Consider the following 15,943-nt stretch of genomic DNA (forward strand, 5'->3'; position numbering starts at 1 on the left):
AGTACTGTATGTTTTACTGGCTTAAATATTAAGTAGCCCTGCTTTTTGTGCGATATTAAAGCTTTCCACACCACCCTCCGTGGCAATATTTTTACATACATTTCTTGATCATCGCTGATATGTTGTGCACTAAGTGCTTTTAGTGTGTTTACTAACTCAGCTTATTCTTACTCAAATGTTAGGTGCTCATTCCGGTTTCCCTATATGTTTCCATTGAAATCGTTAAAATCTGCCAAGTGTACTTTATTCATCAAGACAAAGACCTGTACGATGAAGAAACAGACTCCCAGCTACAGTGCCGGGCACTGAATATTACTGAAGACCTAGGACAGATACAATATGTGTTTTCTGACAAAACTGGAACACTTACTGAAAATAAAATGGTTTTCCGAAGATGCACAGTCTCTGGTGTGGAGTATTCCCACGATGCCAACGGTGAGTTTCTCATTAGATTTCCATTTTGGGACAGACAGAGAAAGTAAACCAATGTAATCTTAAAATACTAGTAATTTATACTTCCCAAAAATATTTGAGTTCTGATTTATGGAGCCAGGATTCAGTGCATTATAATTTAAAGGGACACTCCAGCTATCATATGGACTTCAAAGTATGGACTCGCCTACAATCCAACTGTGCATGCGTTTTAGGTGACGGATCTGACCTCTAAATCTTAAAGACTCAATTTGAGGTTCTCGCATGTACACAGGACTACTAGTTTGTAAAGGTTTTTTATCAAAAAACAGTCTTATTAAATGGAATATGGTATGAATCTTTCCAAAGTCCAACCACAGCATGTGTAGTGTGGTCAAAAATCAACATTCATTAATAGATTAATCCTTAATCTATAGGTGAAATAGTCCATTATGGCTTAATGTTAGATATAAAATATAATCATTTTCTTCGTCTCTTTTGGTCCGATTTTTATAGAGAAACAGCTATATGTCTAAAGCCAAGCTTTGATTAACACGTGCTGTGAAAGGGAATTATTTGTAACTTCACTCGTAGAACTGTCGACGTACATCATCGTGCAGAGCAAAATAGTAAATGGATAGAGACTGCAACTTCACTTTAAAATTGCTGGTTCATTGTATTATGTCTCTTGCAATCCTAATGTACAATAGAAGCTTTACAGCAGGTAGAACAAATACATTATTTTTATCCATTCGCATTAGGGATGCAATCGCAGGACAAATGCATAGTAAGCTACCTGAGCGGCCCAGATATGAGGAAAACAATGCCATCTGTGAAAATAATGTTTCAGCTGTTGGTTTTCCAGTGCCCCATGAGATGGGCATCTGCTTCAGCCTTCGCTTGCCAGGATGGGGTTGTGCTTGCAGAGTATTATTATTAGAAATTGCTACTGCAGCAATAAATAGGCTGGCAACAGGACAAAGCAAGGCACAAGCATTACATGGGTGGGGGGCATTCTAATTTGTAGTCCATCTGTGTTTTGAGAGTGGCATTTTTAACTCTCCGTGCGCGGCTCATACAACGGGTTAACTATGAATGTATTTATTACACATTTGTTTTACTGTAGCCTCGGAGCTGTCCCACTAACTTGCATTAATCTGGAGTTTCTTTGCTGCTATGAAGGATATACCAATTTTTATATGTGTATATATATATATATATATATATATATATATATATATATATATATATATATATGTTTATTTGTATGAGATATAATATAATACTAATATGCCCTCCTCACCTGTTGTCTCTAAGTCAAATGGTTATGTTACATACTACTTGTTGTGTCTTGTCCACCCATTGTACAGCGCTACAGAATTGGATGGCGCTATGTAAAACAATAACTATGCACGAGACAGAGTTGGAGACATTCTAGAAGCCAAGGAGCTTCCATAAGTTTGCGTTTAGCTTAACATTTTGTGCGCTCACCAGCCGCCTCCTTTAGCGTTACCGAACAATACAGTATGTTTGCTATATGCAATACACTTGATGTATTGGCAGATTGTTAATATTATTTAGTGATTTGTATGGCGTTATCGTATTCTGCAGCACTGTACGATGGGTAAAACAGCGCATAACAAGCAGTGCATTACATAACAACTTGGATCCCTACCAAACACAGCCATTTGGTGTAGTTTAGCAAAACAATATAAATCAGAAGGAAGTGAATCTTTTCCTATTGCACTCAGCCTAATTAATCTGAAATGTGTGAGAATACAGAAGCTATTAAAAATGAGTTTTTCATAATCAACTAACTCATGCCAAAATGCAAAAAAAAAAATCCCTATAACCTTTTGTAGGTTACATTTTTTTTGAGCACGCTGGCAAGCTAGAGATGGTTGGCCGAAAGCATCTTCTGCAAGCCAAGGAACGGGGGGGGGGGCGGGGTAAAAGAGAGCAAATGATGGGGGATTCTGCCAACTACCTCCATGCATCTGCAAAGGGGAAACTGTTCATTTAATTCAGCTGGGTTATCCCCTTTAAAGTACATATGTTTGCTGGAGTTTCCCTTTTTGTTAACTTAAAATACATCATATTGAAAGTTAGCTATTTTTATGTATGTGTGTATGTATATATCTATCTATATCTATCTATCTATCCATATCTATATATATATATATATATATATCATCTTCCCAGCTGTGTAATTGCGCTGCTAAATCTGGCTGATTTGTTGTGTGTCATGGATTGTTATTTTGTTCACGTTTTATTAAGGTCCGTTTATTATACGGATATGCTACATTATTATCGCTGAACTCTGACAGTATGGACTTGAAATGTACAAATATTTATGTCTGTAGGTTGTTTACTCGCAATCTACTCGTGACACGAAATGCCATAATCATAAGCAACAGACTGTTTTATATATAATATTACTTAAAGAAATTTGCAAGCATGGTATAAAAAACAAATTCCTAGAGATGACAAAAAAATTGCAACCCACTTAGTTTGTTTAGAGTCTTGTCGTGTTTTATGACATAATGAAATCATTTTAATTCCTAAGTTTAACTAGCAGAAGACGTAATGTAAATGAACTCCTCAGTATGTTTAGTACGTGATGTGCTGTTATATTAAACTCCCCTAACTCTAGGTTATGAAGCAGGCATTTTGTGTGACATTGGCTTTAAATGGGTTTCTAACACACGGTGTCTTCAATTTACAGCAAAGCGTCTTGCGATGTATCAAGAGGTAGACTCTGAAGATGATGAAAATGGACCAAAAGCTGCTACCTTGCCCCGCCGGGACAGCAGTGGCAGCCATCACAGTGTTAAAGCTGTCCACCGGAGTCATAGTACCAAAACTCACCGACGCACGGGCAGCAGAGCCGAGGCAATGAGGGCCAGTATCCTGTCTAAGCATACAGCTTTCAGTAGCCCTATGGTTAGTTACACAAGCCGACTTCCATAAACACAGCAGATATATATATAATATATATATATACCGTATTGGCTCGGATATAGGCCGCCCCCGTATATAGGCCGCACCCTAAAAGTTTGGTGCTTTTTTAAAGAAAGTTTTTTCCTTTAAAAAAGCACCAAAAAAACATGCTGCCACTCTGTCTCCCCCCCCCCGAGATATGCTGCCACTCTGTCCCCCCCCCCGAGATATGCTGCCACTCTGTCCTCCCCCCCCCGAGATATGCTGACACTGTCCTCCTCCTCCCCCCCCCGAGATATGCTGCCACTCTGCCCCCCCCCCCGACTTACCAGAGGAGACTCCCGGGTGTCTTGCGGGGCCGGCAGGGGACATCTACGCAACACTCGTACACAACTTCCGGTGCCGGCACCGGAAGTTGTATACGCGTATTGCGTAGATGTCCCCCGCCGGCCCCGCAAGACACCCGGGAGTCTCCTCTGGTAAGTCTTGGGGGCAGAGGTAAAACGAATCGTGCGCACGGTCACCGGCTGCGGCGATGTGGGTAAACAACCTCCGCAGCCGGTGACCATCCGCACGATGCGCTTAGACAACCTCCCGTACCGGCACCCCCCGTGGAAAGTGCTGGCAGGGGAGGCTGTCTAAGCGTATCGGGGAGTAGGATGCAGGTCCCCTGCACCGCTGCGGGGATCTGTATCCTAACCCTGCCCGGGCGCTAGACCCCGAAAATAGGCCGCACCCCCACTTTAAAGACTTAAAGTGGAGGAAAAAAGTGCGGCCTATATTCAAGCAAATACGGTATATGTGTTATTATTGACAGATATCTAGATAGTAAACAGTACTGTATATTCTTTTAATATTCTTTTCTTGTGCAATTAACTTGGTGCAGCAGAAATGGTTAATGTGCATAATAACAATGTAATGAAATCTGTCTTTTTCATGAAAACGGTAGTGTTTTATTGCTTCCGCCACGTGGGTTGCAGTTGTTGCTAGACTGTAAGTGAGGATATTTGCAAATGTTTTTTTATTTTTGTTTCTTTTTGCAAGGAAAAAGATATTACCCCTGACCCAAAACTCCTAGAAAAGGTCAACGATTGTGCAAAAGCTTTGAAAACTGTGAAAAATCACGGACAGCTATTGTCTCAACTCACACCTGAGCTGCTGGATATCTTTGACTTTTTTGTTGCTTTGACAATTTGCAATACTGTGGTCGTTACGTCTCCAAACCAACCACGACAAAAGGTAGAGTGAGGAGAATCAAGGCTTTGCTTTGTGTCCTTTAGCCCTGTTCCATCTTGACACTTGTTTTTGTATTATCCATTATCCAACATTTTACAGGAACTTATAGCAGGCTGTTTGGGGAGCACTAATGAAGTTTAATGAAGTCATATTATCTTTATTGTTGCTCTTGTTTAATGAATATACAATAATTATACATATTTATTGTATGTAGGCAAGGGTGCTTCCAGACTTTGGAAGAGAAGTTGATGTTGTATTGATGTGGGGAAAAAAAGAAAAATACCTCCTGAAATATAGAGTACCTAAGATAAGAGTGGAAATAAGAGCGCACATGTTGCCAACGTAAATAGGCATACTATTATTATATTATTTTTGAGATAATGATTAGTGCTTACGTCTTCTGACCAAGAGTTGTAGCCCGTGGAATATACCATTTCTGCTTAAATATATTTTCACCTTGTTCCTGTAATCTTCATGTTTTGTAGGTGAGAGTTAGATTCGAACTGAAATCTCCTGTCAAGACAATAGAGGATTTCATCCGTAGATTTACTCCAAGCCGTTTGACATCTGGCTCCAACAGTAGCAGTTCCTCTAGTCTTTCAACAAGTAAATCAATGCAAAGGTTTGGATCTGGCGTGCTGTCTTCTAGTTCGATTGACGGCAATTTTGTCAAGTTGGAAGGAAACCTGTCCGGCTCTCCGCAGAGGGGTTTTAACGGACTGGCTTCTAAGGCTGGCATGGCATCAGAAGGGCAAGAAGGAGAATTACGTTATGAAGCAGAGTCTCCTGATGAAGCTGCTCTTGTATATGCAGCCAGGGCATATAATTGTTCTCTGGTTGGTAGATTGTCTGACCAAGTGACAGTAGAACTGCCACACTTGGGGAGGTTGAATTTTGAACTGTTACACACCCTGGGCTTTGATTCCATCAGAAAAAGAATGTCCGTGGTGGTCAGGCACCCTCTCACAGATGAAATAGTTGTTTACACTAAAGGAGCGGATTCCGTCATCTTGGATCTTGTTCAGCCATGTTCCAAAGGTAATGATTACTTTGCATTATTTTTTATCATTATTTTGCATCATTTCGATCATTCATTAAACACTACTGATATATATTTATACTATTCATTTGTTAAGTGTACTCTACTTAGTGTTTACTCTGGCGTCCTCCTGTAAACCTGCCTTCCGCTGTCAAAATGAGCTTGAAGGTCAGCGATCCTTATTACTGTTACCAACCACACATACAGAATTTGACCTCAAACATACAGTACACCAACATCAGGTCCTAAGACGAGCCTAGCGTTTTATAGAGGACCCGCTGTTGGTTATCTATACTGCGTAGATGTAGAAACATGCATAACAACATCAAAGTACCAAGCTGAAACGATCACCATGCCAGAATGAAAGCACATCCAATACGCTAAGGTCACTTTTTATAAGTTTAGTTTATAACCTTAGAAGAGTGACTGCACAGTACTGCATAAATGGTAACCTTCCCATTTTAAACAGTGATTGAAAATCAAGTGTTACGCGAGAAGTGCCATAGTCATCAATGTCAACTCCTGTCCTTTTGTAGCAGCGACTTTGTGATTACCTTCAAAACAGCAAAATGTAATGTAGCTTTTGTTTGAATGCATTGTTACAGGAAATTGTAATGTATAATCATATCCAAAAAAAATCTCTAGAGTAGCTGAAGGAAAAGCTGTATTTTTATAAAAACACAAGTTATTAAAAAATAAAACAAAAATAAAGTTCTTATCTGATTGTATTTTTCTATATAATTAGGGAAAGCTGTCACGTTGTATACTGGAATGAACTGCCATACAATAAAACCTGCCATTGTCCAATAGTCTAAAGTTAAATTGAATTGAGTTTGCGAAATGCTCTGTAATATGGCGGTAATAACTATATTGCAAAAAAAACTTCTATTGAGAATGATACTAACAAAATTTTAGTATCGGTTTCTGACCTCAGTTTCACATTTACACATTTCTAAACAGTCTTTCTCCTTTCAAAAGTTGCTTTGAATGTTTGCATTTTTATTCACTTGTGTAACTTTTATCCCCCTGATCTGTAATATTTAGGTAAATCTATGGGTTACCCCGTAGAGCATGCTTGCCAGAGCTATGTATCAGAGGTTAAATTGCTGCTCGCTGGCTTTCCCCATTCCATTTGGCAAGTTGATGTTGGCTGTAGAGATTTGAACATTTCACTCACTGCTTAGTGTCAGAACATTTATCATGTTGAAACCGTTCCAGTTTTTACAGCCTCTCCATAGTCGTCTTTTAAGTTGTTTTGCAGCTTTGTTCTCTGAACTACAAGAACTATGAATTGCAGTGCCCTTTTTTTTATATTATTTTTACTTTTAAGGCATGATCAATCTTGCAGTTGAGAATCTCTGGGATTAGTTCAGGAGTTTTTAAAAAATGTAAGAAAAACAACTAGGGGATGGTGCCAGGTGTAGGATTCCTCTAACGTGATCCAACAATTGCGAAGTATATTTCTAGGAAAAAAACATCCCTGGATCAGAAACATGCACCGGTTTCCTAGTGTACTCAGGGTTGGATGTCTGGATAAGCTTATATAGGGAGCATAAGCACCTCTCCAGTTTTAAGGCTTGCTTGTATTTATGACAGATGGTGAGAATGTTTGGGTTTTTTTGTTCTAATGTAGATTTTGTACTACGTTGCTACACACTTGCCTGTGCAATTATGCCTTTTTGTTGTATTGAAATGTTTTTTTTTTTGTTTTTTTAGACAGCTCTATAGGAAAACACCAAAGAAAAATTCAAGCGAAAACTCAACATTATCTGAACTACTATGCAATTGATGGACTGCGGACCTTATGTATAGCTAAACGAGTAAGCCCCTGTGATGTTTTATTCATATGGTCTAAATATAAATTGGGGAAAAAAATGCTATTTTATTTATTGCACAGCCAAGTTCATTGTTTAATTTCTCATTAATGCGAGTGGACAGAGGCGTAATAAACAGATTGGTGCCAGACAGCCATTTTTAAAGTGATTGGTCTTTGGAATTAGTAATGCCCTGATTGAAGGGGTGTTTTTACATTCCTAAAGTAACAGAAAAAATCTGTACACTCCTTCAACTCTCAATACTGATTACTATCACTACTTGCTACCCATATGGTGTGTATTGTAAACTAGGTTGCAGTAAAACATACCAGCTCACCAGTTTAGCTATAAATTATGTAGTCAACTCATCCCTTCTTGCAGAACAAGCTCACTAGAGTGAAATGTTTTAGTTAATATGGAATTGCAGACGTATATCTGACACCCAAAAGCTTTACACAGCAGTAACCAAAATGTTGATTCATTCTACATATATTTTTATACCTTTTATTCAGTACATTGATATATAAAAATGAAATTCTGATAATTTAGCGACCATCATACAAACTGTATGCGTTATCAATCTAGAGTTTACCATAAGAGATTATTACGCATAAATAATGCACATTTTAAATTACTTTCTTTTGCAGGTTCTTGGCAAGGAGGAATATGCATGTTGGTTAAAATTTCATTTACAAGCAGAATCCTCGCTAGAGAATCGTGAAGAGCTACTGTTTCAATCTGCAGTTCGCCTGGAGACCAATCTACACTTGCTTGGTAGGTTTATTAATCTTGCTTTCACGCTAGAAAATCATTTGTTTGTTCTTTAATCCTTTGCGTGCCAGAGGCCTTAGTAATGTGTTACTGTCCCCTTTGGTACTGTGAAGGACGTGGCTATGTATACTTAGTATCGTTAACAGTGTGAAATGCCCTTGAAGAATCGCAGAGTTTATTAACTGTAAACTAGGCATCTTGCCTTTTTTTCCCGAAGCAACCAAGCAATATTGGTCAAAATGTGCTAATTACTTCAGTGTAAGAATGCGTGTTCTTGGAATCCTTACAGGGTTGTGTAACTTAACCCAGACTTATTTTTGATTTTCCGCAATATATAGCCGTAGCAAATGAGTCTTGGGAATTCTAAGTCCCACTCTTTCTTCATTTCAATAGAAGAGAATTTAATCACACTCACTGGTGGGTAGTCCTTCTCAAAGGAAGAATTGGCAATTACATTTGCCCCCAAGCAACATGGTTGTCTTTATTGTCTTTGCTCCTTTCCTGGAAATAATTAAAATATGCTTAATTACATTTATCGGCTGATGTGGAAAATGTAGCTTGAAGAGGAAGGAGGAGTGCGAATAATGTAGACAAACATCTGAAAACGCTTCAGATTTGCATGAAATGATTAGAAGATGTGCAGTCTTGAGTGTGCCATTCTAGCCATCCTTGGCTCGCGGAACCCCCTCCCCAGTTCTTGTTTATGTTGGTCATCCGGTTTCTTTTGCAATGATTTTATAGACCACCAGGCAGATCTCAGTAGCCGTTATTGGTTGATAAAAGATTTTAATCACAGATCCATAAATAAGGATAATGTATACAGTAACGGAGGCGGTTGCTAGTAGGAACTGTATCTGCTGTAAAAAAAGGAATGTGGGGGGGGGCCTTTGGACTGATTTACGTTTGTACGCTTAAAGTAAAAAGTACCATTTATGGTTTAGCATGTCTGGCGCCTTGTCCTCTGGAACACTGTCTGTATCTGTAATTTAACCCCACAAGGTGAATGCGCAGTTAGTTTGTGCTGGAGTACTCATTAGGAATGATGATCCATTTCAGTTGTGAGCTTCCTGGAAATATCCATGGTACAGGGGCTTCTCCAAGCGGTGGCTGCTAGCCCAGTTGGGTGTGTGAGTTTGTGATTGCCTCTTTAATGTCTAAAGCTTGATTTTTCCTGATATTATCTGCAGACCTTGTATACCTTATCAACTTGCAGATACACGTCTTTAACATCAGGATGGGAAGTGGGTTATATCAAATGTTTTTCACTGATGTCTTAGAATTTGTATGTTTGGCATATTATACATCCAAGGTCCTTATGAGGCTTTTCTTCCTGCAAGACAGAGCGGGTAGCTATAGACCACTTGACTAGAGAAGCATCAGTTCCATCTTAAACAGAGAAGGACATTCTTTCTTTGGTTTTGCGTCTATAAATACTAAATATTCCTCTAATACATAGCAGCATATAGTAAATGTATCTTCTACAAGCGCCATTTTTTTCACATGAGGATGTTTGATCAGTAAAATTCTATAGTCATAATTCCAGCTACAAGGAAACTATATTAAAGTATTGTTTGCCGAGACAACTATGTTTTTCCTTAAGCAGAACAACATAAGTAAATACCAAAACCTGAAATATGCTGAACTGGAGCCCACATTTCTGTTATTTTATATTCATGAAAATCCACAATTAATTTTTTTAAGATCCAAAACCATATGACTTGGCAACACCAAATAATTTTAGAAGTTGCCAGATGCTGTTTGGAGCAAAGTCTCAACTATTCCTTCTGTTTTTAGTGCCAGTATTTTAAACTGTTTCAAGCTTTGTTACTGACATGTTATTTAGTTTACTTATTTGATACGCTAGTGTTAAGCACACTGTTAGCACTGATACTGCAAATAAACATTCCCTTAATCTTTGACATAAGAGGCCTTGTGTCGATGGCCCAGTTATTTGCACATTACGATAGTATTCCATGAAGAATTTGCTGGGAAGAAGGCTTTGTGTTTTGATTTCCATCAGGTTGTTGGACAAAATCATCAATGCTTGTAAAAGCTGCAGTTTAAAGAAATCAATCCAAAACTAGCCCCTCTTCAAAAGTGGTTTAACATTTTCAGTGCCAAGCATATCCTAAATGTTTGTCAAAAAGGTCCTGGGTGGTACCTGTGTGTATCAAATAGCAATCATGGTAACAAAAAAAAACAACTTGTAGAAGTCTAACATGCTTCAATCGGTGCCCCTCCGCACACTAAACCCCATATCTCAATAAAACAATGTAAAATAAGAACAAATATATGTAATATATGTTTGTTTGGTTTTTTTTGTATATACTTTCATAAGTTATTCTCTTCCTATGTGTTTCTGCCCTTCAATATGTTGTGTATTGTCAGCTACATGGGATCATGGTACAAGCTACAGTACATATATGTGCAGCCTAAAGAGAGAGAGGTGCCTTTAAGAAACTTTCTGTATGAGGAAATAATGGGACAGACAATTTCTGCAGAATCCCCTCATGCGTTTGCGTTTCAAGGGATCTGTCATATGCATTAAATTGCATATAATGGCTGGAGCATCAATTTAAAAAGGGCAATTGTAATGCTTCACTATTAAGAAGGGCCAAAACTAACCGTTTCATCCAGCAAGAAGAGCTGAGCTGGTCCTGTATAGTGTTATAATTAAATGTTCAAGGAGATTTCTCCTCACTGATTTTAACTATACATTATATGGGACCTAACAAGACCTTCCTACAGCTGATTCTCACCGGGGTTAGACTTCCTAATGTATAGTAAGGTGAAAGAGCTGACACATACGTCTACTGCAGACTCTTGCTTTAATAAATAGACTGCTTTGATTTAGCTGTTCTGCAACCATTGTTGTATTCTTTGAAAAACTAGGTGCTACTGGCATAGAGGACCGCTTACAGGATGGAGTTCCAGAGACCATCACTAAGCTGCGAAAAGCAGGACTCCAGATTTGGGTTCTGACTGGTGACAAGCAAGAAACTGCCGTGAATATTGGGTATTCTTGCAAGCTTTTAGATCATGATGATGATATCATCACTCTAAATGCTGAATCCTTGGTAAGTATTTTTCCCTTGTGTATATTTGGTACTCATTTGGCATGAATGTCAGTTTCTAAAATGCCAACTTCCAAAAGAAAAATAACGTCTGATTTGTAACTGTAACTGTTGTGTACTCTGAAGCCAAAATCTATTTAGTAGAGTTAGTAGAGTTCAACAATAATTGTAGCAAAAATAGCACCTATAATTGTAAATGTCGAATTAATGGAAACCTATTTGGAATCCCTGATTCTTTTAAATTAACTATATTCGTTAGCATTTTGGTACATGTGTAGTGTAGTCAAACTGCATTTCAACCTTACTTTTGCAATAGCTAGTGATTTGATTCAACTGATGGAAATGGGCAAATGTCATTTGCCATTAAAAAGCAATTTCCTTGTTAATGAATTACTGACCTTATTATTTGCCATCTCAACACTTTCCAGTCCAAAAGCTCAGCGGAAGTTGTACAGTTCTGAAGAATTGCAAAGTGTGTTATACCTTCCTTTGCTTAAAGCTCGTGCATAGAAATTGCTCATTTTCTTCCTCACATTGACAGCTGGGGTAGTGCCCATTTCTGCCAATTATTTTTTTACGAAATGATTTTAGTTGTGCTGACTATGTTCTAGTAACTTTTACATTGAATGAATGAAAAGTAGAAGGTGAGTTCAGATTTTTTGATTTTATTTTTTTTTTTTTGCCCGATATTGTTTGAGTAAAACAAGTAGACGGCACAACTTTTTTGGGGTCAACATTTCTGTTTAATCACGGCAAACTCCAAAATAATCTCGCAATTATGCACTGTTGCGTGCTATTGTGTTCTAGACTGATAAGCGTTCATTCTCCTGCTGTGTTTTCTGGCAGTTTAACTGTGTTATCACCACCACCACCCCACCCCCCACAAAGACACTTTTTTTCATTACATCTTTACAATTGTAATATTATGGGTTTGTTTATTTCTAGGAAGCCTGCGCTGCTTTGCTCGATCAGTGTTTGCACTATGTGGAATCCAAGATCTCGAGTGATTCCAAAGAGAAGGCTGCTGGAAATGCCAAAATGGGTTCTGTCCAAAGCAATCCCCAATTGTCTTCGAGATCAAAGCTATCAAACCTTGGCCTTGTAATTGATGGGAAGACACTGGCCTTTGCACTAGATACAACACAAGCAGACACGTTTTTGTCACTTGCTAGGCAGTGTCGCTCTGTTCTCTGCTGCCGGTCTACTCCACTTCAGAAGAGCATGGTGGTGAAACTGGTGCGAGACAAGCTCAAAGCCATGACACTGGCGATAGGTACATGATTCCTTCCGTTACAATTTTAGTTATATGCTAGTTTTTTTTGCTCATGTGAACGTAATCAAAAAGTGGATGTGAGCTTCAAGATAAAATGCCTCTGTAGGAGCACTAGGTTTTCACTCAAAGGTTGATGGCCACTAGTTATTAAAATAGAGGCAAAATATATAGTACACTCCAACTGCATCTGCTGGTCAATAACCAATTAAAAGATAATACTGACGATATTCTGGAGCTATATTATTGAGCAAATTAGTGATCCTTTTGTAATTAGTACTATAGTTTTTATGACTGTTATGGATGGCATTTTTCTTAAACGTTAAATATAACCCGTATGATGTCCCATTTTATAACTCGGACATCGCTCCCTTTTTTTTTTTTTTTGTCATCATAGGGGATGGAACCAACGATGTCAGCATGATACAGGTGGCAGATGTTGGTGTTGGAATATCTGGCCAGGAAGGCATGCAGGTTAGGTTGTTTCCATGCAGAAGAGTTTTCAAATCATGCTGTTTCTCATCATTTATATATATATATGTGTGTATGTGTGTGTGTATATATATATATATATATATATATATATATATATATATATGTATGTGTGTATATACGTACGTATATCCTTATCACACTGTTGACTAGTTAATACTTACAAGAAAGAAAGAGAAAAAAAAACAACTTTGTTTCTGGATCAATTCCATTTCATAAATGCACATATGGTCACAAGAAAACCAGAAAAAAAAATCAGATCAAAGAATCAGACATTATTTGATTTTCAAACGTTTCTAGTCCCTATTAAAGCCTGTTTGCCCTCTCTTCCTGGAACTTGTTCATCCTTATACTGTGGCCGTTTCCACCGTCTCTTCCTCCAAAGCAGGTTAGCCCTGCTCTTTCAATACTCATATATGAATATATAATGTGTGTAATACATCCAAAATGATCAATAACGTTCAAGGACCCTGCTCTTTTTGTTAAAGAACGTGAGGGTCAGTAGCAAGGAATCAAATCTAGTTTTTGTTTTAGTTAAATAAAGTAACTTTTATACGCAGTTCTCTACCACCTCTACTTTGTCCCAGAACAAATAATACTAGTAAAATCAGTATGTGCTACTGGGGGGGGGGGGGGGAGGCAAGAGGAAGACAAAACTAAACAAAACTTATATGAGACTATATGGGTAAAGAGTCCACAATTGCTTCTGCAGAGAATTTCAAAGGTCAACTTAATTCATTTTGAAATGTAATAGAAAAAATGAAGTTGGATTGATCAGGTTTGAAAAGCACGGGGCTGGTGAATATTACCGCATTGTAAATGATAATGCTGTGTGTGCAGCGTAACCGCCCCAGATGTAGAGATGTTAAATCGTTGGTAGATGAGCCGTGAGTAGTAGTGAAAACAGATGGAACATAGTTGTGAGTTGTTGGCACCACATGACAGGAGTTGGGAGTATGATATGCAGACGGGCTTCCCTTTTAACTAATAAGTATCGCATAAGGATTATCAGATACAGGTTTAGTACACGATGTAAACGTATTGCTGTCCCATTAAAAAAAAAAAATACACCTAAAGGCATAAAAAAAAACCCATGCTTTTAATAATTCTTTTCTTTTCCCTTATTGTAAAATAGCGTGTTTCTTACCACCATGCCTATTAAGTGCTTTTACCAGATATGATACGGATCACTCCTTTAGCTAATTGTACCCAGTGCTTGTCCCAGTTGGAAAACCAGTGTCTGCATAAGTGCTTTTTCTGTTACTGGGTCTTACCCCCTTCAGTAGGCTTGTGCCCATTACTCACATCTAGTACGTATTATTATTATTTTTCTTACCTGAAAGTGTTGTAACATATTCAAGTTCTTTCTGCAGCTGTAGAAATGGACTATGTGGCAAATTGAATTAACCTTGCCTTGCATTCCTTTATATGCACTAAAGCAAATTGATTTCTGTTTGCACTCCATTACATTTACCAGAACAACTTCGTAAACTCCAGCCGATAAAACTGACTTCCATTTATGTGTCATAATACTTATTAGAGAAAGTTCACATCTAATTGCACAGCGTTTGTTTTTTTTGTGGTTTTAAAAAAATATATATAAAAAAAAATACTAGGCGTTTTTTTCTGAACGTCGGTTAAATACTCAGTATTGTTTTCATAAGAACAATCCATTCCACCTTTGCTGGATCAGAGGATATTTGCATTTTTTGTAAACGGCAAAAAGCAACGCGTCTGCAAGAACACATTTACTGGTGTATAAATGCTTGTTACTTTAAAAAGGGATGAATAGCAGTTCGAATGAGAGATGTTAAAGCAATGACTCAGCTGACGGAAGGAATTATGTAACCGAACGGTGCATATTGAGCATATGTTTTATTGCAAAAAATAATCATCTAGTGAATTCCAAAGAAATCGGTCAACCAGCATGTAAATATACTTTTATGTTTAGAAGATGGGGAATTTTATTTTTATTTTTAAGGCACTATTCCTGTGTAAACACGTCCAAAACATTCATATATAAAAAATTACAAAGTTTTAAAGGTGGGCTTTATCAGCATTATCAAAAGGTGTTATTTTTTTAATTTGTACCAGAATCTGTTTTGGGGGGTTTTGTTAATCAAACAATTCCACGTGCCAACATTCTCGCATTCAAGAAAAACGAATGATACAGAATCCACAAAATACTTAACTTCAGCATTTTTGTCATTGTAGAGGAAAATGGAAATTACATGCTGTCTAAAGTAAATGACACCACTTTCTCTACCTCCTACAGGCAGTAATGGCAAGCGACTTTGCTGTCCCAAGATTCAGATATTTGGAGAAACTTCTGCTTGTCCACGGCCGATGGTGTTATTCACGACTGGCTAACATGGTGTTATACTTCTTCTATAAGAACGCAGTAAGTTTTGACAATTTGACTGTTTTGAAAACCTTTACTGCTTTGCATCAAAGTTGCACCAAAAGTGTGTGTGTTCTGTCTTTTTTTTAATTTTTTTATTTTTTACTTGTTTTGTTTATGGGAAACACTGCACCCAATGTCAAAAAAAAAAAGATGTGTAGCAACCATACAACACAGTGTTTTTATACATCCAACCAGAAATAAAAAAACATTCTTAACATGAAAAAGATAAACCGAAGAAAAACAAAAAGGAAAAAAAGGCAATAGAAAAAAGGGAGAAATCTAGAGAAAGTACAGTAATTAAAATGGAGGATTAAAAACGAGGAATCCATCGTTTTGTGAGGTCTGATGAACCATCGGCTTATCCATGATCTTGTTGTCCATGATCTTTCAGCTACTCAAATTGCAGCATGATCAGTACGTAGCCAAGTCTGTAACCAATAAGCTTAATCATGCCAAGAGTTTATTTTCTGATGTAGTAAAAGTGTGTTTTTC

General features: G+C 37.8%; 1 protein-coding gene across 1 annotated transcript in view; it reads left to right on the top strand.

Annotated features, from left to right (window-relative positions):
* The window catches only part of LOC149289185 (phospholipid-transporting ATPase VA-like), a 57,363-nt gene that overhangs the window by 35,868 nt on the left and 5,552 nt on the right, over window positions 1–15,943 (top strand). The window contains exons 7-16 of the mRNA XM_089490856.1: window positions 183–435; window positions 3,137–3,354; window positions 4,396–4,590; window positions 5,073–5,625; window positions 7,343–7,446; window positions 8,088–8,214; window positions 11,104–11,288; window positions 12,231–12,558; window positions 12,953–13,029; window positions 15,323–15,448. Of these exons, the coding sequence (XP_089346982.1) occupies window positions 183–435; window positions 3,137–3,354; window positions 4,396–4,590; window positions 5,073–5,625; window positions 7,343–7,446; window positions 8,088–8,214; window positions 11,104–11,288; window positions 12,231–12,558; window positions 12,953–13,029; window positions 15,323–15,448 (2,166 nt within the window). The remainder of the gene's footprint in view (window positions 1–182; window positions 436–3,136; window positions 3,355–4,395; window positions 4,591–5,072; window positions 5,626–7,342; window positions 7,447–8,087; window positions 8,215–11,103; window positions 11,289–12,230; window positions 12,559–12,952; window positions 13,030–15,322; window positions 15,449–15,943) is intronic.

The sequence above is a fragment of the Sceloporus occidentalis genome, unplaced genomic scaffold (genome assembly GCF_023333645.1).
Source record: "Sceloporus occidentalis isolate IW3139 unplaced genomic scaffold, rSceOcc1.0.p SCAF_47, whole genome shotgun sequence".
Lineage (NCBI taxonomy): Eukaryota > Metazoa > Chordata > Lepidosauria > Squamata > Phrynosomatidae > Sceloporus > Sceloporus occidentalis.